Genomic DNA, 27,827 nt, shown 5'->3' with positions numbered 1-27,827 from the left:
TGCTCCAAGTTGCTTTCCCAAGAGTAAGAGAGAGAAAATTAACCGTCTGCGTATATAACACACTTATTATAACGTTCAAAGGAGAAATGTACTGTTATAAAACTGTACATTAGCTTAGCCAAAAATCGTCTGAAGAAAAGACAGAGACTATGGATCCATTTTTGTTAAAATAACTTAAATAAAATAACTTAAAAAGAATTAGAAAAGTAAAATCACTTTAAAAAAATCAAAATGAGCTGCATCTTCTAGAGTTCAATGACACTGTCAAGTATCAATAGTGATTATTTCAAAGGCTTAGGGATAGTGTACAATATCAAACAACTTTCTAACATACGAATTTTAAAGGTAAAAGCCAGTAAACAACTCAGACATTGTGAAAGAACAGTTACATAAACGAGGGTACATCACAAAGTCGCCAAAGGTTAATAAAACAGGTACAACAGAAGAGTAGACATTAAATAGTTTTAATGAATCCACTTCCTTTATTGCAGTAACCTCTGTACAAAGCAGCAACTGCAATACTCAACGTTAAAACATTAGAAAAGCATTTGTGTGACAGTTATAGTACAGTATTATCAAAATATTACATTTTCAAACTTAGTAGATAAACATCCACCAGAGCTCAAATCTTTAAATTATTTCCATAGTCTTTAAAAATAGGTAATGTCAGAAAGCATATAAAAAGAATGCAAAAGGAAACCTAAAATACAATGAAATAATGTAACAAATAAATATGATTTAATTAATCATCAGCTTAACACCATTCTCTCTAAACCCAATGAGTATTTACCTATAGGAATAATGAACTGTCAAATGCCATTGCATATTTATTTCCAAGTTATCACCAATGATTAGAACTCAAAAAAAAATTGGCATTAAAATAATCAAATTTAGCATAAACAAAATAAACTAGAATAGCTTCAACACTAGCTAGCATCTCTAAGAATTGTTGAAATTTATTAGAATACTACAACAACCTTGAAAATTTTGACCTGGTGTCTAGTGTTAAATGAAAGTAATTTTTTTTTAAGTGAAAAGCTTCTTACATTATTTCACAGACAATATTACCCTCCCCCCATTATGCATATTTAGATATATTTTATGTACTTTATACACATATGTAAGATGCATGACATTTGGTTCCTGCAGTACAGATCACAATGATGGTTTCCTGAATGGGAAAAACTTAAAAAACAAAACAAAACAAAACAAAAAACAAGTGTACCTGTGCACATTTTCAAGATAGCAGCACTCAGTTCATGCCCTATTATCCATTTAAAAAGTTCAAACATGGTATTGTTTACTGAATATATGACATTTCTACGGTCTTCCCCTGAAACACTACAAAACCTGCAATAAAGGGAACAATGCTATGAGTTATAATGAAGGGGAACAAAAATCCTAGAAAAACAATTACTTCATTTTAACATTCTGAATTCAAAATGATCAGATCTCCACTTTTCATTTCGTTTATGCTCATGCAGCAAAAATACTGCACTACTGACAGCAGGAGTGATTTTAACAATATCTACCAAGATTCATGAAAATCTGCATATATTCTTCACCACCAAAATTTATACCAACGAACTGACTGAACAGTAGAGGACGTGTTCTCCATTTATCACTGAACAGTAACTGTGCGAAGTTACGTGCCCTTCTAATGATCACCTTTGTTCTCCGTGAATCCTGTATCTTTCAATCTAATTTTGAACTTACGTCTACTGAAACAAAAAAATGTTAACTGAATGAATCTTGATCACTTTAAAACGCAAAAAACCAGCAACATAAATGTCATTATATATACACATATGCATCTGTGTATGCATATACACATACATACACACATACAGATATGTAGACATATATCCCTTGAAATGTTTTTAGGAAATCCTTCCTTGAATAAAAAATGAAAAACTTCACATTAATAATCGTATATAAAGCTTTTAGTAACAGTACATATGCACTGTCAAAATTGTACTAGTAGACTATGATGTCAAAACAGACATTCCAAAAGCACAAACTGGCAGTTTTTCTTAACACAAAAGTTTTAAAGTATTAAGAATGGATTAAATTTAAATGTTCAGAATAATCTGTTCAAACCTGAGTATATTAATTAAGACTAAATGTACTTGACAATTGAATGAATTAAGCCTAAAAACATTTCACTAAGAAACCAGTGGTCCATTTAACCATTTGATGAAACACTAAAAATTTTAATGATTTATAAAGGATATGTATAGTGGAATCCCACATATTGTTTACTGAAATATTTTACTTAATGACATTGCTTTGTCTAATTTTCAGGAAAAATCTTTTAGCATTTCCTAAAAGTCCCTCAAAATTTGAGGAAAACTCTAAATTAGGACAGATCTCTCTTCTTATAGATACAAATGATTTTGAGGACTTTGGTCTAAAGAATGGCAATACAGGATTTTTCAGCATGGTATACAGAAGTACTGAATAAATCTTCACCCTTCCCTAAGATTTCAAATAAAAATACAAATAACAGCCAATTAGAGATTTTAAAAAAAGAAAGGTTTATTGGGTCTTCTTTCCCTAGATCCACAATTTATACATACCCCTACAAACCTAACCTTGGGGTCACTTTTTGGCTACCATTTTTGTTTGTCTGTTTTGGGGTTTTTTTTTTTTTTTTGCATTTTTCATTAACCTGCCCTAATTCTTGCCTTTAGTATCTAACAGATACCTTTATAAAAGTAATAGAAAACATACAGTACTCAACACTAATTGGTCAATGGAAGAAGAAAACAGTGTCCATTTCATTTTAAGTGGGAGAGACTAGAAACGAAAATAACAGCTGAAGGCAAAATTTGACATTCTATAAATTTATAAAAGAGGATATATGGATGAAATTTGGTTAATTTCAGAAGGCACCTCAAGGCTAAAGGCTTTTTGTACTCCTTTCATCAATCACAAAATAACACACTTTTATTGCTATTCAAGTAGCAAAGGAAAACTTTACTCTCGTGAGCTTCAGTCCAACAACAAGGAATCATCATCATTCATTAAGACTGAAATACAGAACTGACTAAAACTGAAGTCTCCATACACTTATCAGTGGAGCAACTTCCCTGTGTGCTTTCAAATTAATGAAAAAGTGAAAGAAAAGTCACAGTTCGCCATTGTGATGTTAATGTGTCATTGAAGATTTCAGTGACTTCACTAGGCACTCAAGTACCATCTAGAGGGCTGTCCACTGTACAGGACCTTTAAGAATAGAAGGTAAGGACACTCTGATGGTTCCCACGGACGAGGAGAATTGGTGGTAGGTCCTTCGAAAGAGCTTCTAACCACGCCATATACAGAGCGCTAGAGACAGCACCTTTCCGGGCAACTGGCAGACTCCTGGTATCAAAAAAGAAAGGAATGAGGCCATGCATTTAAGTTGAAAAAAAAAAAAACTGTAATAAAAATTATATATTGAGTCACTAATAATAGTAACTAAGAGTACAGTGGTTATATAAATCATTTTGGAGTGCAGGCAAATTGTGAACATGGTATAGCAGTGACTATACTCATATCACTATTCCCCCTTTTTCATGTTTGAACAAAAGCTTTTTAAAAATTCACCTAATAAGAACAGAAATGAGTATTTCTATAAACAGCAACACATTTGGTATCTAATGTTAAACCTCTCATTCGCCTTTCCTCAATAAGGATAGAATTCTTCTAGGAGAAAGGAATGTTTCTACCTAAAGTAAGAAAGCAGAAACCACACATGGGTAAATGAGATTCAAACATAATTAATTCTACGTATTAATTTTCAACTTCTCCTATCTTTCTGGGCTTTGATTTTTTTTTTTTTTAAAGATTTTATTTATTTATCTGACAGAGATCACAAGTAGGCAGAGAGGCAGGCAGAGAGAGAGGAGGAAGCAGGCTCCCTGCTGAGCAGAGAGCCCGATGCGGGCCTCGAGCCCAGGACCCTGGGACCATGACCTGAGCTGAAAGCGGAGGCTTTAACCCACTGAGCCACCCGGGTGCCCTGGCTTTGATTTTTATCTGTAGATAGTGGTAGTAGTGACCAGCTGCTTTGGGGAGTGTTTCCAGATTTCTGTTTTAACATATTCCATTACAAATATCTGATCAGCAGCCGCAAAAGCTGAAATTTCCTGCTGTATTGTTTTCTGTTAATCAAAATAACAATCATCTGGTAATACTTTATTTCATCATTTGCCCTATTTTTGGAGGCCTGAACTTTTTTTTAACCTATCTAAGGACCCTGGCTCCATGATGGAGAAAATCTGGGTTCAAGTAATATGTAACTAATCTGACTCAGTAAAAGAACAGCCAGATAGCCCCTAGATCCAAGAGAGGACAGAACGTCTGTCTGTATAATTTGTGTGTGAAACACAGGGGTGTAGACTCAGACAGGAACCACTTTTTAAAATTTCATCCCCAAGATAAGTTGATGGTATTATTTCTTTAAGGATGTTGTCCTGGGTCCAAATTTTCCTTTTTTTACACTTTTAAAAAAAAATTATTATTTGAAGTACACTCTACCCTACAATGTGGAGTTTGAACTCAAAACCCCCACATCAAGAGTCAAATGCTCTGAATGAGCCAGCCAGATGTCTCACACCTCACCCTGGGGTCCAAATTTTAACTTGAGGCCCTCATACCCCACGAAGACTTAATGGCTATGTCGTGGTGTCCTTCAAGCTAAGGAATTTTTAAAAGGTGGGAAAAAAGATAAAAGAAAAATTCCAGAATAAACTATTATGAAAAAAGAATGACTTAGATTCATATAAACTTAAGGTTAAGATTTTTGTTTTACTTTCCTACCCCCTTAAATGATTTCTCTATATGCTTAAAGCAAAGTATATTAACAAAAGTTTGTTTTTTCTTCCTTATAACTGTTAAGTCATTACCGAGGTTTATGTAGGTATGTACTTGGCATGAAAATTGATCCAAATTGCAACATCATAAAATGAACGCTCAAGAAAATCTTAGTATAGACAGTACTTACATGACAATGATATTAGCTGTACTTGAATGTTCCTTTAATAATTCATTTAACCTGATCTGCCGGTAGGTCTGAAATGAAACAGGACAAAGTCATTCCTGAACCATTTGAAAAGCGGAATTTAGTGTAGTTCATAGAGCTATAAGTAAACAAAAAGAAATCTTTTCACTTACTTTTTGTAAGTAAACAAAAAGAAATCAAAGGAATTTTGCTGTAATAAAAATATCCATCCCTTAATTTAGAAAAGAACTGAGGATTTATACACACTGTTCACATACAGATCCAATTTAGAGGAGACTGAATTTATTCCTCCCGTAACAAATGACAGTTCCTGATACTTGTGTCTTCCTTATTTTTTAAAAAAAATCAATGGAATATTAAGAAAAAGAAAGCAGAAGAGACAGAATACCTTGGTTTTATAGAGTTCAAGCTCATTGTCTGTTATTCGCCATGGTTCATCTTCTTTCATTTTATCTGCAATATCTTGTTCTTTGTCATCTTCATGAAGTCTGTATGGCTCAATCATTTCATCAAAAGCTACAATACTTAAAAAAAAAAAAAAGACCCAGAAAGATTACTGACAATTAACTTCAATTCAAATTCCTTAACCCTAAGATCTCAAATGCTAAATTAGTACTTGAGAAGTTAGTGTTTTCCATCTATTATGCTCTTCCCCACACCCTAATTTATAACCATCACTTTGGCAACCTATTTAGAAAATAGTAATTGTTAGTTTCTCAAACTGATAAGAAATTTATTTTTTTTTAAAGATTTTATTTATTTATTTGACACAGAGAGATCACAAGTAGGCAGAGAGGCAGGCAGAGAGAGAGAGAGAGAGAGAGAGAGAGGGAAGCAGATTCCTGCTGAGCAGAAAGCCCGATGTGGGACTCGATCCCAGGACCATGAGATCATGACCTGAGCTGAAGGCAGCGGCTTAACCCACTGAGCCACCCAGATGCCCTCAAACTGATAAGAAATTTAGAACTGGATTCACAATAACAGAATTGCAATTTCAACTGCTCACACTCACCTGTCTATATTTAACCCCTGCTCCTATGCCCACCACATACATTTTCATCACAGCTGCCAACATGATCCTTTTGAGCAATATGTCAAATTGTATTGCTCCTTTACTCAAAATACTCAAATGCTTTCCTAGTTCAAGTACCAATAAGCAAAAAGAGGAATAGTAGTAGAAAAGGTACTAGAATATTCTGAAGAGAGGAGTGGGCAGATAATGAACATTTAAGAAGATGCAGAATTAATCTCTAGATCCAAAGATACTTAATAGGATAAAAGACAGTGAAAGAACATTAACAACATTCTAATCCTCTATGAATGTGCAAAACATTTTTCAGTTTCAAGCCTCATACAAAGCTCCTGGTATATATTATTTTATAAAAGGAAATAAATCCTTCCCTGATCCTAAACTTACAAAGTGTACCTTGTTATTTTATATTTAATTCCTTATACCGGTTTCATCATTTATTCAACATTTACTTGAGAATAATTAAAATTATGCCTGGTGGTATAATTAAACACATAATTATAATATCCTCTATGTGCCATTTTCAGGTAGACAATTCCATGAAGATACTTTTCTTTGACTCTTGAGAATTCTGAATGCAACTATTATGGGCTAATTCTTAGATTCTCCCATTTTAGTAATAAAGCAAAATAGTAAAAACGTAATATATAACATGGAGTAGGGATTGAGTGGTGGTAATGAATATAGGCATGAGCAATGGAAATGTAAAGAACCATGTGGAATTTCTGTGGCATTAGGATTTTCAGAAATCACTTAGGCAACAGTTGCTGAATTCTCTGAAAACTGAAAGCCCTTTAGACTTACCCTGGTATCTGCTATAGGCACGCCAACCATCAGTGCCAGATTAAAAAGAGTTAACTTCACATGTAATAACAGAAGAGAAAACCCCAGGTAGTTAAAATTGAATGATTATCTCAGTAGGTGGTCCATAAAAAAATTTAAAAATCAGAAATCTGTACAGAGTAATTTATGCAACAACTTACTTTTCTTTCTTTGGCTTAGTATTAATATCTCCTAAGACCATGATATCAGAGAAGTCTATCCGGAACTTGCTCAGCAAAGTAGCCATCCTAAAACAAAAATGAATAGCACTGAGAGACATGAAAGCTGTATGTAAGTATTTTTATTCTATTCGGGCTGAATCAGTACATCTGAAGAAGCAGGATTTATAGGAAAACGGAATCAGGTGCTAGGCAAAGTCCATCTGAATTAATTGACATGGTATGTTCAACTAAGTAGACATCTAAATCCCCTGAGTAGAGACTCCTCTTACATTCTTTTACTTTCTCTGATACCCATCCAATAATGAATGGGTAGAGCAAGACATTAATAATGAAATCTGAACTAGTTTTTAAATTTAGTTTTTGTTACGGGGAGTGAGAATAGACCTCCAGTTACAGAGCGAACAAACCACAAGGCTGGCAGGCATAGCCTGGGGAGCAGAGTTAAGGGTATTTACTAGTGCTGTACAGTGGACGGCAGCTGCTCCACCTGCGGGGAGCACAATGGGCCACACGGAGAAACTGAATCACCATGCTGTCCATCTGCAACTAATGGAATACTGTGCGCCAGCTCTAGTTCAATAAAGACTTTTTTAGACAAATTATACTGGTAAGTATATGGATTTCAGCAAAAACTAGTAAACACTTGTAAGTTTAATTATTTTTGGATTATTCTTCCATCCATGAGGAATGCATATCTCAAGGTCTAAACATGAGTTTCTTGGGGCCAAACTAAAACTATAACTGATGCCAAATGAAGTTCACAGAATTTCTGAGGTGGCGGGACTGGGACAGACATGAAAAAGGGGCTCCAATAAGTCTTTGAGCTTCCAGTAAAGAAATCCCTTTTCATTGGGGAACCTGGGTGGCTCGGTGGGTTAGGCCTCTGCCTTCAGCCCAGGTCATGGTCTCAGGGTCCTGGGATTGAGCCCCACATTGGGCTCCCTGCTCAGTGGGGAGCCTGCTTCCCCCTCTCTCTGCCTGCTTGTGATCTCCCTCTCTGTCAAATAAATAAAATCTTACAAAAAAAAAAAAAAAAAAAAAGAAGAAATCCCTTTTCAGAGGCATAGCTGGCAGTGAAGCCTTGGTGACAACAGCAGAAAAATGGAAGGAAAACCAGTTAGCAAAACAGAATTCTATCTTTAATCACTTGAGTTTTCTAAATTAGGATATTAGAAAACAGACTGCCTACAGGTCTAGCTTTTAAATTATTTCTAGTATTTCTTGCATACTTCACTGTTTGAGATGAGTTTATACTTTGCTGAATTCTAGTATAAAATGACTATGTGTGTATGTGTCAGGGCCCACAAAACTCAAATCTAAGGCATGAAAATAAATATGAAATGAGCCCCAGAATGCAATGAATGGTACCAAGTATGTTGTTTTTCAGGAAGGAAGGGTAACAACTGATGGGGAGACAAGGATTAAAAAAAAAATGAGGGAAGGTGTTATGAAGAAAGTGATAGCAATGCATGACGTAGAGGATGGAGTATTTCCATAGAGAAGGGAGGGAAAGCTAAGAACTATTTCCAGCAGAGATTAGGAAAGAGTAGGAAGGAGTACATGTCTGAAATGGCATGCTTGTTTAGGGCTGGTGCAGAACTGTAAAATGAAATGTAAGGCAGAGTTGGGGGGAATAGGGCATGTAACAGAGATGAAATTGAAAGTGATTTGGGCAGAGGAATCATATGACCAGAGCTCTGGTCTCCAAATGTGAACACAGGAGCAATATGTACAATATATGCTGAAAAGGTCCAAGACAGGACATGGCGTACTTAGTGACACACTGGAATCAGAGCTAGAATAGAATAGCGCAGCAGAAATAAGACAATGGGTGAAAATGGCATCCTACATTTCTGTTGTCTTCAAGTCTAAAAAATGTATCTCATATGTAAATATGTAATCCGGGGGACATCCCCTGATTTTGTTTTAGAAAGTTGCTTAACAGTCTTATGCTCCAAGTTTTTAATACTTTCTAAAATGTCAACATAGGAAAAAATAATAGGTATCAAGTAACACTAAGTACCTATAACTTAAACATGAAGACTGAATTAAAGGGAACATGGTTTTATTCATGTAACTAGAACTTTTAGTTTTAGTACAGAACAGGGCAACATGACTAGCATTTTCTGGATTGTCTCTGTTTTACCCTACCAAATGTATACTGTAATAATGAGATAGATATTGTAATAAGATAAATGCTCTTCAACTTAAATAGACTTACGCTCTCCGGTCATGGTCTATTCGATTTATTTTCCCACCAATGAATACTCTGATTTTACAGTCTTTCCACTTTTTCTTGGTAGTCAGAAGATAAGGTATCAATAAAGTCAAACCTAAATCATAAAAATATAAAAAATCATTTACTATATGCTAATGTCTCAATTAAGAGCTTTTAAGTCAATTTAATCTTTTAAAAAACATGTTTACACAACTTCATATTTAAAAAAAATTTCTTTCCATCCTTCCTTAATAATTCAGTCAAAAAGCCATGAGGTAGGTCTTAACAAAGAGGAAAGCCCAATGGAATCCAGCCCATGTGAGGAAGGCAGTGAGGTGGGGAGAGTGGCCTGGCAGAGTAAGGCGATCAGTCACATATAGCAGGAGTGAGGGAATGAGACAATTCACTGAAAATAATGGGAGCCAGGTTTCTTACTGAAATGAGAAATACAAGAAGGGGGAAGCTGGACTAAAGTCTGCAGCGTTGAAGTGGAATTGGTTTTCAATCTATACCTACACGTACAAACATGTGTGTTTCTGGGACCTATCCACTGAGAGGGCCAGGGAAAGCAGGGACACCCTAGTAGCAATAAGCATATTTAATGCCAAGATCATTGTTCCTAAATACTATTCTCCACTAAAAGCAGCTGGGCTCCTTGTGTAGATGGTCATTCAACGGTGGTGCAGGCAAAGTACTAAAGTGAGCCTAGAACATCTCGTTATATCAGAAAATAAAAAATGGCTGGGAAATGCCAAACGGACATACAAGTTGGCCTCCATTGGATCTTGTTGGCCAAATACGGGAACAATGTGAACACCAAAACAAATCACGAGAATGACAAATCATCTCCTACTGAATACAGTGGGAATCAATGAATCCTCAAGTATAGAAATAAGAAGGCTCCTTCCTTACAGTAAAATACCAACTAATAAATGAGGAAGAATTAATGGGATTGGAAAATCATCATGTGACAACCACAACCACACCACACCAACAGTAACAAGAACCAAAACTATCAACAGGTGCTAAAGATGGGGGGTGGTAAAAGTTGCAGTAACAGTGGCCTATTTACATAACCCCTAAATGCCTTCCAATCCCCTCATACATGAAACTACACAAAGGCAACAGTCACTTCTCATTCTAAAGATCCAGTGAAACCCATCTTACTGAGTGGTCACGTAAACCTCACCAATGATGAGGTAAATCCACATCATGTGCCCCCAATGAGATGTAGACAGAAGAGCAAGGCATCACTTCTGTGAGATTTCTACCAAAATGACACAACTTGAAACAATTATGATGAAAGATCAAATGGTACTTCAAATCTAGTGACATTCTAAAAAAAGTGAGTCACATTAAAAAAAAAAAAATATTAAGGTCACAAGCTCAGGGAAGAACCAGTCAACTTCCAAAGTGAATGACACTGAAGAGAAAACAATTAAGCCCGACACCTGATTCTGAAATCAATCCTATTGTTTTGGGGAATGCTGTCTATGAGCGAAGCATACATGCCATTTTGCTGTACTAAATTCCCACAACCTCAGTATACATAAAATTGCTAAAAAGCGTATCAACAACCTTACCTCCATCATCAAAAAGCCACCAGACATCAATAGTATTCTTTCCTTGTTTTTTCTGAAACTGTGTACTTGCTTCAAGAAGCTTTTGGTCAGCTACATTTAAGGGTACAGCAGGGCCTTTGGATTCTAAACGATTAACCAGAAAAATAAGATGTAAGGGAGATAAATATTCAAGTCCCTTTTGCTGAATTCCTACAGTTTCCTAACTTTTGTGTATTTAAATGTTTATAATGAAGACAGTTGTATATGGAGTCCATCATAAGCTTTCAGTTGTTTAAAATTTAAATGTACTTTAAAAAATGGTTACAGGTAAATGTATCTTTACAAGAGCTAAACTCATCCAAATTATCTTGCCTAATTTAAAATATTTTAAAGCACTGTGAAGGAAAGAGAATCATAAATACCAATCAAGAAAATTATAACTGACTGCTAGATTTTCGTTTTTGGGAAGCCATGTTAGGCTAACTGGACAAATTAAGTTTATGCCTATGCTGTGAACACATTTCTTTTATAATGTGGTTCCTCAATAATATAAAGATCAAAAACATTTCTTACACATAATGTTGTTATCAATAATATAAAAGACAGAAGGAAGTGGAAGACAAATGAATACAATCTAACGATTCTCACAGTGAAACCTCCAAGCCTAAGGAAGGACAACTTCATCTTGACCTAACTTGTCCCCTCGGTGTGTGATGCCCAAAGAAAAAGCCATGTAACGACACATCTTTCTTTGAAGCACAGAAAGATGGTAGGAACTCCTTGGAAGGGCACTGCTGGCTGTAGATCTCAGGAACAAAATACCAAGGGAGTTCCCATTTACATTCTCAGGAATTAAAAAATAATAATAAAAAAAATCAGCACTGACTCTATGAGCAAGCAAATGACTATTATGAGAGTCCTACACTAACTGTTTATGAGCAGGAATCCACAGGAGGAAACCTGCTCACGTCTGCAGGCTGTGTCCTTCACTTCTCATGCTGCCATGATGCACGCAAACGTGATGAATGATTTTGCATGATGACATAGTATGGCTGCCAAACCACACTGCTCCGTAACTCTCACCTCTATCTCCTTCTCATTAAAGTCATGCATGGGGACATGACTGTGTATCTCCCAAACGCAGCAGGGCTGTGAGAAATATTATAATTTTTGAAATGAAAAATATATTAGTATCAAAATTAAGGGCTTGGCTGGGTACAACTGATGGTAAAGAATGCAAGTGACACTGGCAAAGAGACCCATTTCAGTGTCTCTGCTTATCATCTGAACCATGCGGTTTAAATTAAAAAAAAACCAATATTGACATTCAGTGTCTGGGCATTTCAGAAATGCTATGATGATTTAAAATAATTTGTCTTTGATATAATACCTTTCCCTGGGATGATTTAACTTTTTTTAGGTGAACTAAAGATTTTTTTCTAATCTGCATTCAATAAATAACTGTAACATCACCTTACCATGGAGATAAAACTCAGATAAAAAAAAAATAGCAGAGTTGGAGTTAAAGAGTTAACAGTATGAAAAGGGGATTAAAATAAAATGATGAAAAATGCCTGCCTTTTTTCAACAGTGGTTGAGTTGGAGTCTTGCCATCCTCTTCCTCATCTAGATTATGTTCAAAAAACACAAAATATAAGTTAATTGCCTTTATATTAGTAAAATAATGAAAATGTAAATAGAGCACATTTATAAACAAAGCACAGTATGTAGAGACAGTCTGTGAAAAATAATCAAGACTGAAGATAGATATTTTCTGCACTGAGGGTTGAGGATTTTTAAAAGTAAACATTTTTAGAACCCCTCCAAGAGGGCCACTAATACTCACACCTAAATTTTATTCCTGTAGAACTGATAAAAACTTCAGCAGGATTTTTAAACTTTTAAACTTTCATACTTGAAATCGACTGAAAAGATTCTGAACTATGGCTTACAGAATAGAAATATGACATTAAAAACTGATATTGCAGATAATACATAACTTTTAATCAGTGCCACTGCATCACTGTGCAAATGACTGAAAAGTAATTTTAGAAATATATAATGGATATTTGGAATTTACAAAAATTAATCACTTGAAATAATAAGGAATTTGATCAGAGACAGTCTTTGGTTTATATAAAATACCAGGTTATACAGATATATATATATATTTAAAATATATATAAGCATATCTACATGTTTATACATGTACATATATATGTACTGTTTATACATGTACATGTACATATATATGTACTGGTCCATCTCTATTTCAATATGTGTAAGTATTTTCTTGGAGTTAACAGTTTTCCTAACCTCAGTTTTTTTTCTTCATAGAAGCTTCTTTTAGTTGTTCAAGGAATAGAGAACTCCCAACTTGCACAGGAAAGAGTTCACTGCTCTTGAGTTAGGGGCTCCCAGGATTCCACTATTATTACCTTTGACTCTTTTACTGGCTTTGTGAGCTTGAACTAGTTAACTCCTCACCTTCCTCGTTAGTAAGAAGGGTGAAGGATACCTACCTCTTCAGATTGTTACGTTGCAAGCATGAAAGCACTCATCTCAGTGTCTAGCACAAAGTAAGTACTCTGTGTGCCCCAATAACTAAGACAGACATACCAAACATCTAGGATTATATTATAATTACACAAGAATGTTTTTTAATATTCTGAAGACTTTTCAAATTATATAAACTTTTCTACAATTTCTATACTAATTTTGAAAAGAACTGGCTAGAGAGGAAATAAACACAAAATAAATGAATGCTATTTTTGAACTCTGATTTCTTATGCCTGTGATAGAACAAGAAACATTTCAATGTTTACATTTGATTTTATAGCATTAAATATTATTGTTCTTATAAAGTAGGTATTTGATACTATCTGCTTTTGAGGATAATAAAAGTATAAGGGCACACTGTGTATTCATTGTAAAGAGGTCAAAAAATGTCAAGGAAATCCTGACACTTAAAAATGACTTACACTAAGGTAATTAAAGGTATTATAGGTTTTTACACTTTTATAATAAAAAGGGAGTAGTTTCCCACTCTGTAAAAATAATGACTTCACAGGACTGTGACACACACACAGTCATGAGCTAACGTATGGATAATGCCCACTGCAATGTGGGAGGCACAGAGCGGATGCCTGATGATTACTAATTACTTCTTCCTTTCCTATCATAGTTTTACCTATCCATTCCTAACAGATTCTCTAAAGAAAGGGTCTATTTTAGGAAAAAGAAAATGGCAGTAAAATTAAAAAGTAGGAGGAAATGAAAGCATGTATACCATAAACTAAAAATAAATGCAGGAACATAAGAAGAGTTATCAAATCTTTTATAGTTTTGCGATGAAACAGGAAAAAATTATAATTGATAAAGCAAAGAACTTAAAGGGGAAATGGGTGTTAACTAAAGCCTCAACTATCATTACTCTAAGCATACAAGGTGAGAAAGGAAAGAAATAAAAAGCAACAGTATAATTTGGAAAAGATTAATTTCAAAGAGACAGAATTTGTCCAAGGTAATCAATTTCAGAAAAAGAATGGTACTTCTTTGATAGGAATCAAAAAAGTATGATATGGTTTGATGATTTACAGTGCAGATTTTTCTTGTGGCATGCCAGTTGGGGCTAGGACAGATGGAGATACTGGCCTGATCAGAGGTAGGAGAGTGAGGGTGGGAGAGTAAGATTTGGAAGTCATCCCTCTTTCCGTCTGATAAACATGACATCGATAGATATATGGATGAAATTATCTGAAAGCCTCATGAGACTTAGAAACCTGTGTGTGGCTTAAAACCAGGGGTAATATGTCTGCGATTATGGCCTAATAGTTCAGTAACCAAATACCAACACCTCGTTCCTTCAGAGAAACTAAAATGAGGAACAGAACTACATTTGATTTTTTATTACATGGTTTTACTTCAACAACTCCAGGTTCAGTAGATGTTAAAAATCTGAATTTCTTAGTACATAAATAAAATCCCTGGTATTTCAACACCTGGGTTGAACACAGAAAAATTAGGTAGATTATTTTTATCAATTTTAATCCTTTCAGTGTTATCTTATGCTCTACTCTCAGATTACATTTCCTTCCAAGTTCAGATTTAACCCATGCTTCAAGCTAAACTGTTCAAAGTATAAATAAAAACATGCAAGAACATAGGAGTGTGTAATTAATGGGCATGTTTTCTGTTCTGCAATATACTTTAATAACTGAGAAACAGCTAGTCATTTTGTAGTCATCCATTTTACCTTATCAACTAGAAATGAGCAGTACTAATTACAGAAGAGGTTACTTAATAAGACATGTTATATAATAAAACCAATTTCTCCCAAAATTAAACATTATCCCAGATAACATCTTTTGTCTGAATAAAAATTACCTTTGTGTGTAACAGCTTTCTCATCAGATGGTTTTGAAGTATCTAAATCCGATTTTTTACTGTACTCCATACTTAGTACTACATCCTTAACACCAGGAGATTTCTCTTGTGAGGACAGTAATTCTTCTATGGACATGAAAGTAATCAAAATGTTATCTAAATCTTATTTTAAAGACTAATGAAAGCAACATGGCATAGTATTAATTAAATGACAATTCATAGCAAAGTTTATTATGAAATAATAAGTTTACAATAAATAAATATTTCTTACGTGAACATATGTGATCATCTCTTTTGAAAGGACTATTCACTCAAACATTCTGAGCCATAGGTAAGCATCAGACATTTGAATCAGGTGCTGGGGAATTCATAATGAGTGAGATTCAAGGAAATTAAGAATGTGGTAGACAAAAGAATGATGTATAAAATATGAACGAACTCTCAAAGTCATTTACACATGTAAAAACTACAAAATGTGACAAATATTCACATACCTGTAAGATGACAGAAAACACTGAAAAATTACACTCCAGACTAGAAAGCTGAAGCCAGAGGATAAGCTCATGGCAAAAGTACCATTTCTTCATTTTTATTTAATTTTTATTTTTTTAAAAGATTTTATTTATTTGAGAGAGATAAAGAGCGCACAAGTAGGGGGAGGGGCAAAGGGGGGGGAACCCGACATGGGACTCCATCCCAGAACCCCGAGATCATGACTTGAGCTGAAGGCAGGTGCTTAACCAACTGAGCCACCCAGGAGCCCCCATTTCTTCATTTTTAAAGCACTTTGGCAAGGAGTTGGTAAACAGTTAACTTCCACCATGAAAACATGCATCACAAAGACAAAAATACATGAAAATGGACCATCCACACATAATCTTCGTCACTGATTTGTGTATATCATGAGAATGATCAAGAGAAACGACATTATCGGAGGTACCAACACTATGCTAAGAACTTTACAAGCTATGTCTTTACAACAACCCTTATGAAGTAAGTACTATTTGGGTTTTTTTTTTTTAAGTTTTATTTAAGTAATCTCTATACCCACTGTGGGGCTTGAACTCATGACCACAAGATCAAGAGTTGCATGCTCTTCTGACTGAGCCAGCCAGGTGCCCCAGTGAACATGTCTGAAGAGATGAGGAAAGAGAGGCTTGGAAGTCAACAGATAGGCCCAGACTGCACAATTACTGTACTAAGAGAAAAAGGTGGGATTTTCAAAGGAGATCCGACTCCAAAGCCTCTGCTCGTAATCCTGTACCGAACCAAATTCCTGTCTCCGAATCCTGATAAGGAGTAACAAGACCTTCAAAATAATTTTCATAATAATTATAAACACTGAAAATATTTTCTTAAAGTTCCGGTCACATTCAAATCTCAGTAAATTACAGAGCTATAAATATAATTTATTAGTCAAGCTGTGATACTTCTGAGAGTGAAAGGGAACACTACTAATTCTGCAGTGTTAACAAGTACCCTAAACCTCAATCACTCGTAGTGCAAGAGAGAACTGAAATTGTGTTTTGCAAGGCCTACTCCAGAGGAAGAAAATGCATTTTCAGCAAGCCATACTTTTGTGTTACTGGATAAAGACTTCAAAGCGTTCCTTTCAAAACTGCACAATACCCTTGAAATGGTGGGAGGAGGGGGAGGATTACAACTGTTTAAATACATAAACAGATGACAAAAGTTCATGATGTGCCTCTCAGCTATTTAGGCTTAGTTATTTTTGATGATTTCGTTAATTAATTGATAAGGGCAAAATATTAGGTATGCAATTTTCTTCAGCTTATTCATTCAAGTACTAGAAAACCATTAGAGGGTATGGAATTTTCCACAGTTTTTATTAAGGTGGGCAAAAGTAACCAGTACACCTTAATTAGATTTTAAGCTTCATCTAAAAACTTTTTTTTTTTTTTTTTGCAAATGCTTTAAAAATTACATACTTGGAGAAGAGATTAGTGTCACGGATTAATGATGGGGAAAAGACAAAGTCTTTGGGGGCTTAAAGGGGTAGTACAGGGAGATTTTTGTGGCGATGGAACAGTTAACATATCTTGAATCTGGTGTTTATATGAATCAGGCACATGTGTTACATGGCAGAGAACTACACATGTGTTCATGAACACATGCACACACAAGTTTAAGTAAAACCTATGAAATCTGAATAAGGTAGGTAAACTGTCCCAATGTCAATTTCCTGGTTACGACATATAACAACAGACATACAAGATGTTACTATTGGGAGAAACGGATGAAGGGTACTATTTCTTTTTTAACTTCTTAAGATCTGTAATTATTTCAAAATGAAAAAGTTTAAAAAATGATTCATAATTCGTAGGGTCTTATGTCAAGACAGAGTAAATGTTATCACCGAGTTTAGTTTTTCATTATTAATATAACTCTGTAAAAAGGCATGGCCTTCAAGAACGTGAAAATGTCTGATGATTTAGCAGTCATTATTTTGTCCTCTATTTTATTTATTACATATTTTTATAAATTTGGCCCATCTTAAACCATAACTAACCCTTGTTTCTCTTAAGCTTTTTAGATGGTTATGACTGAATTTTATTCTCTCTGTTAATAACCACCAGCCATCATCCATGTTGGTACAAACTGTTGCAGCCAAATAGATCTGATCTCCACATGCCATACAGTAAGTACATGACTGAACTGACAGCGAATGTTGAAGTTACTGAAGAGTATGTGAGAATGCCATCATTTTCTAACAAAGTCACTTCAGTTTTTAAAATGAAAAACTTATTCAAGCAAGATTTACCTTGTCCTTGTAGATGAGATATATCCAGACCCTCTTTTAGGCGGATAACCACTACTCCATATTGTATGTCAAAGGCGTCACTGTAAGAGGGGGAAAAATCAAAATCACAAACATTTTTGTGTCCTCCTCTATAAAATGAAGGCAGTAAGAGATTTTTCTTTCAGCTTTAAATGTCTGATTTTTAAAATACACTTTTAAAAATACAATGAGGCCCATATGATGATGCTTTCAAATCCTATACCATTTCCTTTTCTTTTTTCTGTAATTCTTTTAAAAACCACTTAAGTATAGATCTTTATAATACTGATACTCTACCTACACCAGGCATTTAAGAGCAGTGCCTGTGCTAATATCATATCCTATCAGAAACAAATTAAAATTATAGAAAAATAACATCAGTATTCCCACCATACTTTATTTAGGCTTATTCCCTGAAAGTCAAGATAAATACATAAAGACAAAAGAAAATCTACTGAAAATGTGAACAGGCTGGAGAGTATAAAGGGATCACTTCTGAAAGGAGTCAGTGTATTTTTTTTAACTTTGAGCCAGTGTATTTTAAAACAATTCTTACATTTTTACAAAAATGGTTTAATGAGTAGTCTAAAGATTTCATATGCATTTGCAGGCATATATTCATATGTCCTTTCAAGTTTTTAAACACAAAAGGGAGCATCCTATAACACACACAAAATATGTTAAAACCTCGAAGACAATTCTAAAAACACACTTCAATGCTGGAAACTGTTGAGATGATAGATCACGCAGATCCAATTCTTCTCAAATCTACTGCAAGAATACAAATTTCTAAACCTAGCTTGTTGCCCAGAGTGTAACAGGCTCAATTAACTTTTATTTTTCATTTTTATTTTTACCTTTGGAAGCAATAAATATTCGCTATATGCAAAAAAGTGATATATAATCTATAGTTACATATAACAAAAAGAAAAGGCTAAAAGCTTAAAAAAAACAAATTTTGGTTCATACTGACACACACAAAAACATGTATCACTGTAACAGGTCTTTTATTGGTGTTTTGTTTTTTTAAAATAATGGAGAGACAATTTTGGCCTCATTCCTATAATGAATTAACTAAGGTCTAAAGAGATTCATCAGAAAAAGAAATTAATGGACATATTAACCTACCTCTGTTGTATATTGAAAGAAGTAACACTAGAGAAGAGTAACGTAAGTATTTAAAAAATAGTTAATAAATCCCAAGTGAATTAAAATCAATTTGATTAAAAAAAAATCCAGAGAATATAAATTCCTGAGCTTACTTTGGATTAAAATAGCTAAATGTTTTTGTTGTCAACCACAGGGATTTCTATAAGCTACATAATTTCTCTAAGCTATAAAAACTGATCTGGAGTTTCAGACCCTCCATGCTGTCACTAGGCACAGTAAATAAACGTCAACTGCTGTAAGTATTTTTAAACAACTAAACTGAAGTGCCATAAGATAAAAGGATATGCAATATCATTGCTTTAAAACTGCCATCAGTCGCCAAGGCCCTGGAAAACCAGAGAGTGTTATTTTCCTATCTTTTAATTGCTGCCTGCTGTACAATACTCAGAGTAGTATTTGACTCACAAACATTCACTTCAGTTCCTGGAGTCAGAAAGATCCTTTTCTTTCAGTGTTCCCATATGAGCTACTACAACTAACAGTGTAAAAATTATTTATAGAAATTGCACTTTTTCTATTTTCTGTAACAATTACTCCATCTTCCTGGTCTTTCATCTTGAGAAAGAAAAAGTACAGCCCATGGAGGATGGCCCACATGATTTAACCTTTCTTTTACACCCTCCTTCCTTTCCAAATTCCCATATATACAGAAATATACAGGGCAGAATTAGAAAGTAGGATGAAATGAGGCTTACAAAAATGTAATAACCCCAAAGCTAAAGAACAGTCACAGCACTTGAAGATCCAGCAGGGCTTTAATTTTACTAAGAGCACTTAAGAATTATTTGGGTAAAGTACTTATTCATTGTATACTTTACTAATCAATATAAAGAGGTGTTTTAAATCTCTTTATAGGATTATGGGTGATCCTTCAAAGTTATTTCAAGGTAGCTATGAAAACAAAACTGTTGGGGCGCCAGGGTGGCTCAGTCAGTTAAGCAGCTGTCTTCTGCTCAGGTCGTGATCCCAGGGTCCTGGGACTGAGGCCCACCTTAGGCTCCCTGTGGAGCCTGCTTCTCTCAGTGGATAACCTGCTTCTCCCTCTCGCTCTGCCTGCTGCTCTACCTACTTGTGCTCTTTCTCTCAGTCAAATAAATAAATAAAGTCTTTAATACAAAAAAAAAGAAAAAAAAAGAAAAGAAAAGAAAAGAAAACAAAACTGTCTTATATGCTACAGGTAAATAAGAATTGGTTCCAATGGGAGTTCCAGTAAGGGAAATAACTCCGGTGAGTTAAGGGTAATCAGATCAAACTTCAGAGAAATAAGATTTGAATCTGGTCATAAGACCTACTTTGCCAAATACAATATTTTTTAAAAAGGACAATTGTTTGTACATAAAGGGAATACTTTATAAGAACAAATGAACAGCTCTATTTTACCAACAGCTGTAATAAGAAAACACTATTCTTCTATCAAGAATGGTGGTGTGGGGCACCTGGCTGGCTCAGTGGGTAAGAGCATGTGACTCCTGATCTTGGGGTTGTAAGTTCAAGCCCCACATTCGGTTGAAATTACCTTAAAAAAGAATGGTGGTATAATAGACTCCTAACCACTGAAAACAGTTGCCAGAGCACAGTCGCTAGGGGGATGGAATAAAGAGGTGATGGGGATTCAGGAAGACACTTATCATGATGAGCACTGAGTGACGTAGAGAATTGTTGAAGCACTATATGGTACATCTGAAACTAATATGTTAAAACTGGTATGTTAACTATATTAGAATTAAAATAAAACATTTTTAAAAAAATGGTGGGGTGAAAAGTCCCCTTTATTCTTTAAAAAGCAGTTTGAGAGGGATAAAGAGACCCGTTAAGCAAATTCCAGAATACTAGGAAAGGAAGTATTTCAAAATTAAGAAGAAAATCTGGCAAAAATAAAAAGAAATCTTATTCTTTTTATTAAATAACTCTGTTCCAAAAGCATTTGCGGTAGATTAAGCAGATGCATTCATAAAAAATCAATTGAGACATAAACAGACTAAAATCAGTAAGAAAAAAAAGACAAAATAAAAACAACAACAACAAAAAGAATGCATTAAACAATCCCTACAAAGGCAGCTGAAGTCATGTTAACCACAACTAGGATCACTGATAAATATCCTTCATTTGAAATACCACTAACAAGTGAATAGCAGACCCAGAATTTACACTCAAGAGTAGAAAAGCAACTCATGTAAGTACACTAAAAAAAGAGAAAAGAAATATAAATGAGCTAATGCATTAATCAATTAACTGTAAAACCAGTTTCCAAGGACAGCAAACTAAAACTTCTGAGGGTGATATCAATGATGATATGCCTTTCTCAGCTCCAGATATTATAATGATGTAACAGAAGGTGACGGATCTGACAACACTGGGAAATCTGCTCAGCAGTAGCTACAAGGACTAGAAAAAGCTTCCTAACTTAAAGGGGAAGCCAGAGTATGTACATGTGTGTTCATTTGTATATGTGTGTGAATGTTTGAATGTATGAAGTGACATAGAAACTTCAATAAAAAATTTTTGTTAATAGCTCATCAACTGAAAACCTGATAACCTCATCAGATTGTTTTTCATTCTTATGCTTCTACTAGAAGGGACTATATGAGAAACCTTTGCAAACAAGGCTTCAAAAACCAGCAAGTTTTCACTTTCTGAGTCAAGTTACTGAGTTGAAAGGATACTTACTGAAATATGTTTATGTACATATCCACATCTCGCATATCTGCTTGCAACCAGTCTTTCTTAAATCCAAGGACAAGTGTATTGGGCTTCATACGCCCAAGACCAGCAGCCTAAAGTACAGGAAAAAATATAACTTTAAAGATATACTATTCAGCAAAATATTTTTTAAAGGATAGACTATAAACATTTTTAAGCTGTGCACCCTTATCAGCAAAAACTCTTGAGTATCTAATTCATGCATGTTTAATAAACTATATATATTACATTATCACATATTATGATGAAACATATGCAAAAATTGAAGATAAAGGCTTTAAAAATTCTAAATGGACATTTTCATACTCCCATGATTTGCCATAATTTCTCTATTTTTAGTAAGAAAAAGATAGCAGTATATCTAATCTTTCATAAAAATCATAATGATGGTGTTATCCTTGGGTTTTTGCTAGCCATTAACATCCAGAAGCAAAAGTCCAAATGGAAGGCAAGCATTATTCGTTGTAGTTCTGAATTCCACCACTAAATTTTGACTTCTTTTGATCAATCATGCACAAGTTTCTCCTAAGAAGTGGCTAACTTTCTTCCTCAAATGTTCCATCAAATTATTTTTTGTGTAACTTCATCAAGAGCTGCAAGTCAATATGCTTAACATACCCCAAGTCCCATGAATCTCTTCTTTTGAAAGATAGTAAAACACAGATTTTTGAACCCCACTATATATTTGCAAAGTTTTCTCAGAGCCCCAAATAAAAATTTTCTCACCATAAAAGAAGTAATTACTCATTTCTTGCCTCCCTCCAGGTCCTGGTAACATTTAATATACTTCTGTCACTTGAATTTGCTTGTCCTCAATGTCTGCCCCTTGTGACTGGTTTATTTTATTTAGAATCATGTCTTTCAGGTTCATCCTCATTACACCATCTATCAGAACTAGGGGCTGAATGATATTCCACTGTTTGTGAGTACCACATTTTGTTTATCCATTTATCTGTTGTTGATGGAGGCTCACCTTTTGACTATTGTGAGAAATGCTATCAACACTGACATACAAAGATAAAAACCTGTTTGGCCCCTTGCTCCAATTTCTTCACATGTATGTCAAGGAGTAGAACTGCTGGCCATATGCAGATTCCATGCTATGCCAAGGAACCACTGAACTGTTTCCCACAGCACCTAAAGCATGCTATGAGCCCACCAGCAATGCATGCATTTCAATTTCTCCACATGCTCAGCAACACTTGACATTTCTTGTTTTTGGTGGTGGTGGGGGGGGTGGTTGGCAGAGAGGGGTTGTTTTAAATTATAGCTATCCCAGGAGTATAAAGTTATCTCATTGTGATTTTGATAAGCATTTCCCTATGACTAAGGATACTGAGCATCTCTGCATGCATTTATTAGCTACCTTTAGATCTTTCTTGGAGAAACGTTTACTCAAATCCTTAGTCAATTTTTAACTGGGTTGTTGGTCTTTTTCTTCCTGTTTTAGGAATTCATATGCTCTGGATATTAAACTTCACCAGATGCATGACTTACAAGTATGTTCTTCCATTCTGTAGGTTGTCTTTCACTTTCTTGATGTCCTTTGATGAACGTAAGTTTTTAATTTTGATGATGTCCAATTTATCTACTTTATTCTTTTGTTGCTCATGCTTCTGGTGTCATATCTAAGAATATAATGCCAAATCCAAGGTCCTGAAAATTTATCTCTATATTTTTTTCTAAGAGTTTTATGGTTTTAGCTTCTATATCGCTGATCTATTTTGAGTCAATTTTGGTGCATGATGTGAAGTCACATTTATTTATTTTTTATTTTTGAAAGTAATTCTACTGTCAATGTGAGGCTCAAATAGAAATCAAGTGTCACATGTTCTACTTGGTGAGTCAGCTAGACATCCCCACACTCAAATTTTTAAACAGGACATACTTAAATCATGTTTTGCAACGATTAAATTAACTCAAATATATATTAAGTGCCTACCAAGGCCCACTCATGGTCCTAAGGATTTGGGATAATTAGAAATATTTCTAACCATTTAAAACTTCAATTCATTCTCAAAACATTCTCTCCATGCACAAGTTTCTTTCAAAAAATAAGATTTTTTTCCCCCACTCAGTATTAAAAACCACTCTTTGCCTTCAAAGGACAGATAAAAAATAACCATTATTGTTTTTTACAACTATCTGTTAGGTACCAAGATAGCCACTAACCCACACAGTTTTGTTTTTGTTTGTTTGTCTGGTAAAAGTAAAGCAAGAAACATCTTTGAGTTTTAGCACTTTTTAAAGAACTAAGCCACAAGATATCCAGTAACTTCTTGATGGCACAAAATGTTGTCCCTGTAATCCTCTTTTTATTTTCTTTTTCATCACAAACTTTTGTCACAATATTATAATTAAAATGTTTTATTTTTATAAAATTAATAGTAACATCCCACAGCACTCTGTGCCCGTTTCAACTTCATTATTTCAATAACTTTTCCCTGAATGACTGAGCAAAGAAATTTCAAATGTATCACTCATCCCTAAATTCTCTGTAAATTCTAATCCAAGTAGCTATTCACTCACAAGTAATGTTTTGTTTCCATAAAACATCATGTGTTTTAAAGAATCATTTATTCCTGAAAATATGTCTTCTCTAGAACAGATTTAATGGTTCATAAAAAATCAGGTTTTTATGGAATTCCACAATTAAAACCAATCAGGCAGAATGCAGTCCTCTGAAGCTCATCTCTAGTTTCAAACATTCCTGTAATTTGTTCCTCTGACTCTTTAGCAATGTTTTCTGTTCGTCTTCCCCCAGAATTTGCTGATGAGAAATGTATTTATTATATTTTTCTGGGCAGTATCATAACCGTTCTTACTGCAGCAGAAAGACCACTTAACGTCCACAATGGTACATGGCTTTTATTTTTGCATTTCACTATTAAGTAAAAACATTTCCAAACATTATGCAGTTAAGTACTGCTGTGAGATTTGTATCACTTTAAAAATCAGTGAGAAGGAAAACCTGTAGACTTGTGGCTCCTTGTCCTGGATGGTTAAAATGTTCAGCTAATAGTGATGGCTTTAAATTATCATTAGCAATTATCCCATGGCTCTGTAGATTTAGGATGTTGCTATAGGATCTGGACATAATTTATATTTCAAATATTCTTATTGGAATGTGAAATTATTTTGGTCTACTTATTTTAGAATAATTTAAAAGAAATGACCATTTACCTTAAAATCTGGCTAATGAAGGGGAAAGGTGCCAGAAACACTCCGTATATATTACAGAGTATACTTCTAGGCTATTTTTGTCCTGGAAAAAGTTAGAGTTATGTCTATAATGAGACTCTGAATGAGATCCACTGATTTAAAGGGCCATCATAATCTGTGACCTGAATTTTCAGTAAGAACTATTAGATTTTCATCTTTGCAATGAAGGTTTAAAACTGGATTGACAGGTTAGTGGCTCCAGCCATTAAAAACAGAAAAGAAGGGGTTCCTAGGTGGCTCAGTCCTTAAGCAGCTGCCTTTGGTTCAGGTCATGGTCCCAGGATCCGGGGATGGAGCCTCCCATTGGGCTCCCTGCTTGAAGGGAAGCCTGCTTCTCCCTCTCTCACTCTCCCTGCTTGTGTTCCCTCTCTCAGGTGTCTCTCTCTGTCAAATAAATAAATAAAATCTTAAAAAAAAAAAAAAAACAAAAGAAAAGAAAAGAAATGAAATGAAAAATCCAAATGTATAAACAAGTCAGCAGTCCTGATGTGTCACTGCCAAAGGACTCCTTAAGCAAGCTACAGGTAGAATGCCTCTTTTTAAAAAACTGAATCTCAACTTTTACTGTGAAAGTTGGATGTTTAAATGCCAATTTAAAGATAACTAAAATGCTTATCATCAGTAACTAGATAAATGAGGGACAGAGAAATGAAAAGTCAGAGAGAAAGGTGTAGGAAAGCCTAAGAAAACCATCTAAAAACAGCATTTCTTGGACTATAACATAAATCACTGAAGAAACAAATCAACATACAAAAAAACTATTTTGACAAAGATTATAAATCTCTAACAGATATATAGGCATTTGCCATTTGATGTAACACCTTTCCAGAAGGTACAAAGTAAAGAGAAATACTGCCAGTGGCAATTTATACCAAGATGTCAGTGATTAATTCTCCCATGTGTAAATTTATTTTGCACAGATAGCTCTGCCACCAGAATAAAGTCAACCTCTTGGACATCTAGGTCAAGTGCTGGTATATGCCAGGCTTATAGGATAGCCTCAAAATACCACTCTTCTATGCATCCCACCTTTGTTCCACACTGCTGAAATGCTCAAGACCCACTGCGGTGAACATGTTAGGGGACGTCTGATGGGGATAATGCACCTTCACTCTCATCAACAGTGTCATTTTTATTATAGGAACCTTTACAGGCAGATGTCATCAAAATGCAGGACGTGGACTGCACAGCAGCACCTGTCCAGTCACAGAATGGCAGCCTCTCAGGACTCACTGCAGACCTGCTAAGCCACAGCCCAACAGGTTGTTCTCAAAAGTCCACCACGTGATTCCGATGCAAGCTCAAGCTTAGGAGCGCTGCTCTAAGAAAGCATTTTCCCTCATTTCCTATATAATATTGACTAAATACATAGGAAATGCTATAGAAATATTCTATACATTGTAGAAAACAAACAGGATTTACCCAGTGGAAACAACCTTATGTCCAGAGCTAGGAATTTGCTTAAATAATAAAAATTTCGCATAGAAAAGTGAATAGGGGTACCTGGGTGGCTCAGTGGGTTAAGCCTCTGCTTTCATCTCAGGTCACGATCTCAGGGTCCTGGGATGGAGCCCGCATCGGGCTCTCTGCTTGGCAGAGAGCCTGCTTCCTACCCCCCCAACCTGCCTCTGCCTACTTGTGATCACTCTCTGTCAAATAAATAAATAAAATCTTTAAAAAATCTTAAAAAAAAAGTGAACAAATAATCATGTACCCACTACCTAAAGAAAATAAACTTCAAACAGCCTATGTTTCCTTCTCGTGCCCGCTTTGTATTTTTACTATGTATTTTATTATTTAGGCAGGCACACCTACACATTTTTAATTTATATAAAATTTAAAATTTTATAGTACCCCCATATTGTTCCTATATTTTAGCTTGCTATTCTCCTTAATGCTCTTTGTTTTTAAAGTTTCTCCCTATTGCTATATAGAACTCCACTGCATGATTATACCAGGATCTTTAAAACCATGACTGATGGTTGTTTGAATTTATGCCCAGCTCTTTGTCACTACCACACATAAAGCTGCTCTGCAGTTTCAGATAATCTTTACACATGTAAGTTTCCCTAAGGTACACATGTAAGAACGGGATGTCCTAGGATGCCCACAGTTTCAAATTTGCAGGACACTGCCAGGTTGCTGCCCCAAACGGTTGTCCCATCTGTGTTATTATAGCAGTGCCAAGATTTCCAAGTGCTCTAACTGCTCCTAACACTTTCAAGTGGCAGACCAAACTCTAGTCTAATGGAGTAAACATGTATTGTACTATATTAATACATCATATACATTCTAATAATGTAATTACGTGTACATTAATTACTTCAATTAATACAATGTATTGTTTTAATATATCCATTGCCATTTATGTATCCTCTTCTTTTATTTTTGCTCCTATATTTCCCTCTTCCTGATTTACACGATTTCTTTACATATTCTGGGCCATATTCTTTTCCTAGTAACATGTTGTCTCTCTGGTCTGTGGTTTCCTATTTTTGTTTTTATGGGTTTTTTTTTTTTTTTTTTTAGAAGCACAAAGTTCTAAATTTTAACTAAAGAATACTTATCTCTTCTTCATAGTTCAACTTTCTCTGTCTCATTTTAAAAAATTCTTCCCTACTCCAAGTCACAGAAGTATTCTGTATTTTCTTCTAGTAGTTTAAAAATTTGCCTTTCATATTTGAGTCCTTAATCCATCTAGAAATAGTTTTTATATAGTCTTTATAA

General features: G+C 34.8%; 1 protein-coding gene across 3 annotated transcripts in view; it reads right to left on the bottom strand.

Moving 5' to 3' along the window:
- Window positions 1-448: 448 nt before the first annotated feature.
- SLC12A2 (solute carrier family 12 member 2) overlaps window positions 449-27,827 on the bottom strand; it is a 103,937-nt gene continuing 76,558 nt past the window's right edge. Inside the window, exons 18-27 of one of the 3 annotated variants that reach the window (XM_059417486.1) lie at window positions 21,846-21,952; window positions 17,991-18,070; window positions 15,209-15,334; window positions 12,401-12,448; window positions 10,844-10,966; window positions 9,264-9,375; window positions 7,022-7,108; window positions 5,397-5,532; window positions 4,991-5,058; window positions 449-3,366 (exon numbers count right to left, since the gene is read on the bottom strand). In XM_059417486.1, the coding sequence (XP_059273469.1) occupies window positions 3,231-3,366; window positions 4,991-5,058; window positions 5,397-5,532; window positions 7,022-7,108; window positions 9,264-9,375; window positions 10,844-10,966; window positions 12,401-12,448; window positions 15,209-15,334; window positions 17,991-18,070; window positions 21,846-21,952 (1,023 nt within the window). In that variant the 3' untranslated portion in view covers window positions 449-3,230. Of the gene's footprint in view, window positions 3,367-4,990; window positions 5,059-5,396; window positions 5,533-7,021; window positions 7,109-9,263; window positions 9,376-10,843; window positions 10,967-11,905; window positions 11,972-12,400; window positions 12,449-15,208; window positions 15,335-17,990; window positions 18,071-21,845; window positions 21,953-27,827 lie in introns of those variants that run through there. The other 2 variants (XM_059417488.1, XM_059417489.1) reach the window with 2 other exon arrangements.

The sequence above is a fragment of the Mustela nigripes genome, chromosome 12 (genome assembly GCF_022355385.1).
Source record: "Mustela nigripes isolate SB6536 chromosome 12, MUSNIG.SB6536, whole genome shotgun sequence".
In the NCBI taxonomy this organism is placed as follows: Eukaryota; Metazoa; Chordata; class Mammalia; order Carnivora; family Mustelidae; genus Mustela; species Mustela nigripes.
The sequence above is the reverse complement of the archived record's forward strand: the minus strand, read 5'-3'. Positions and strand labels throughout refer to the sequence as shown.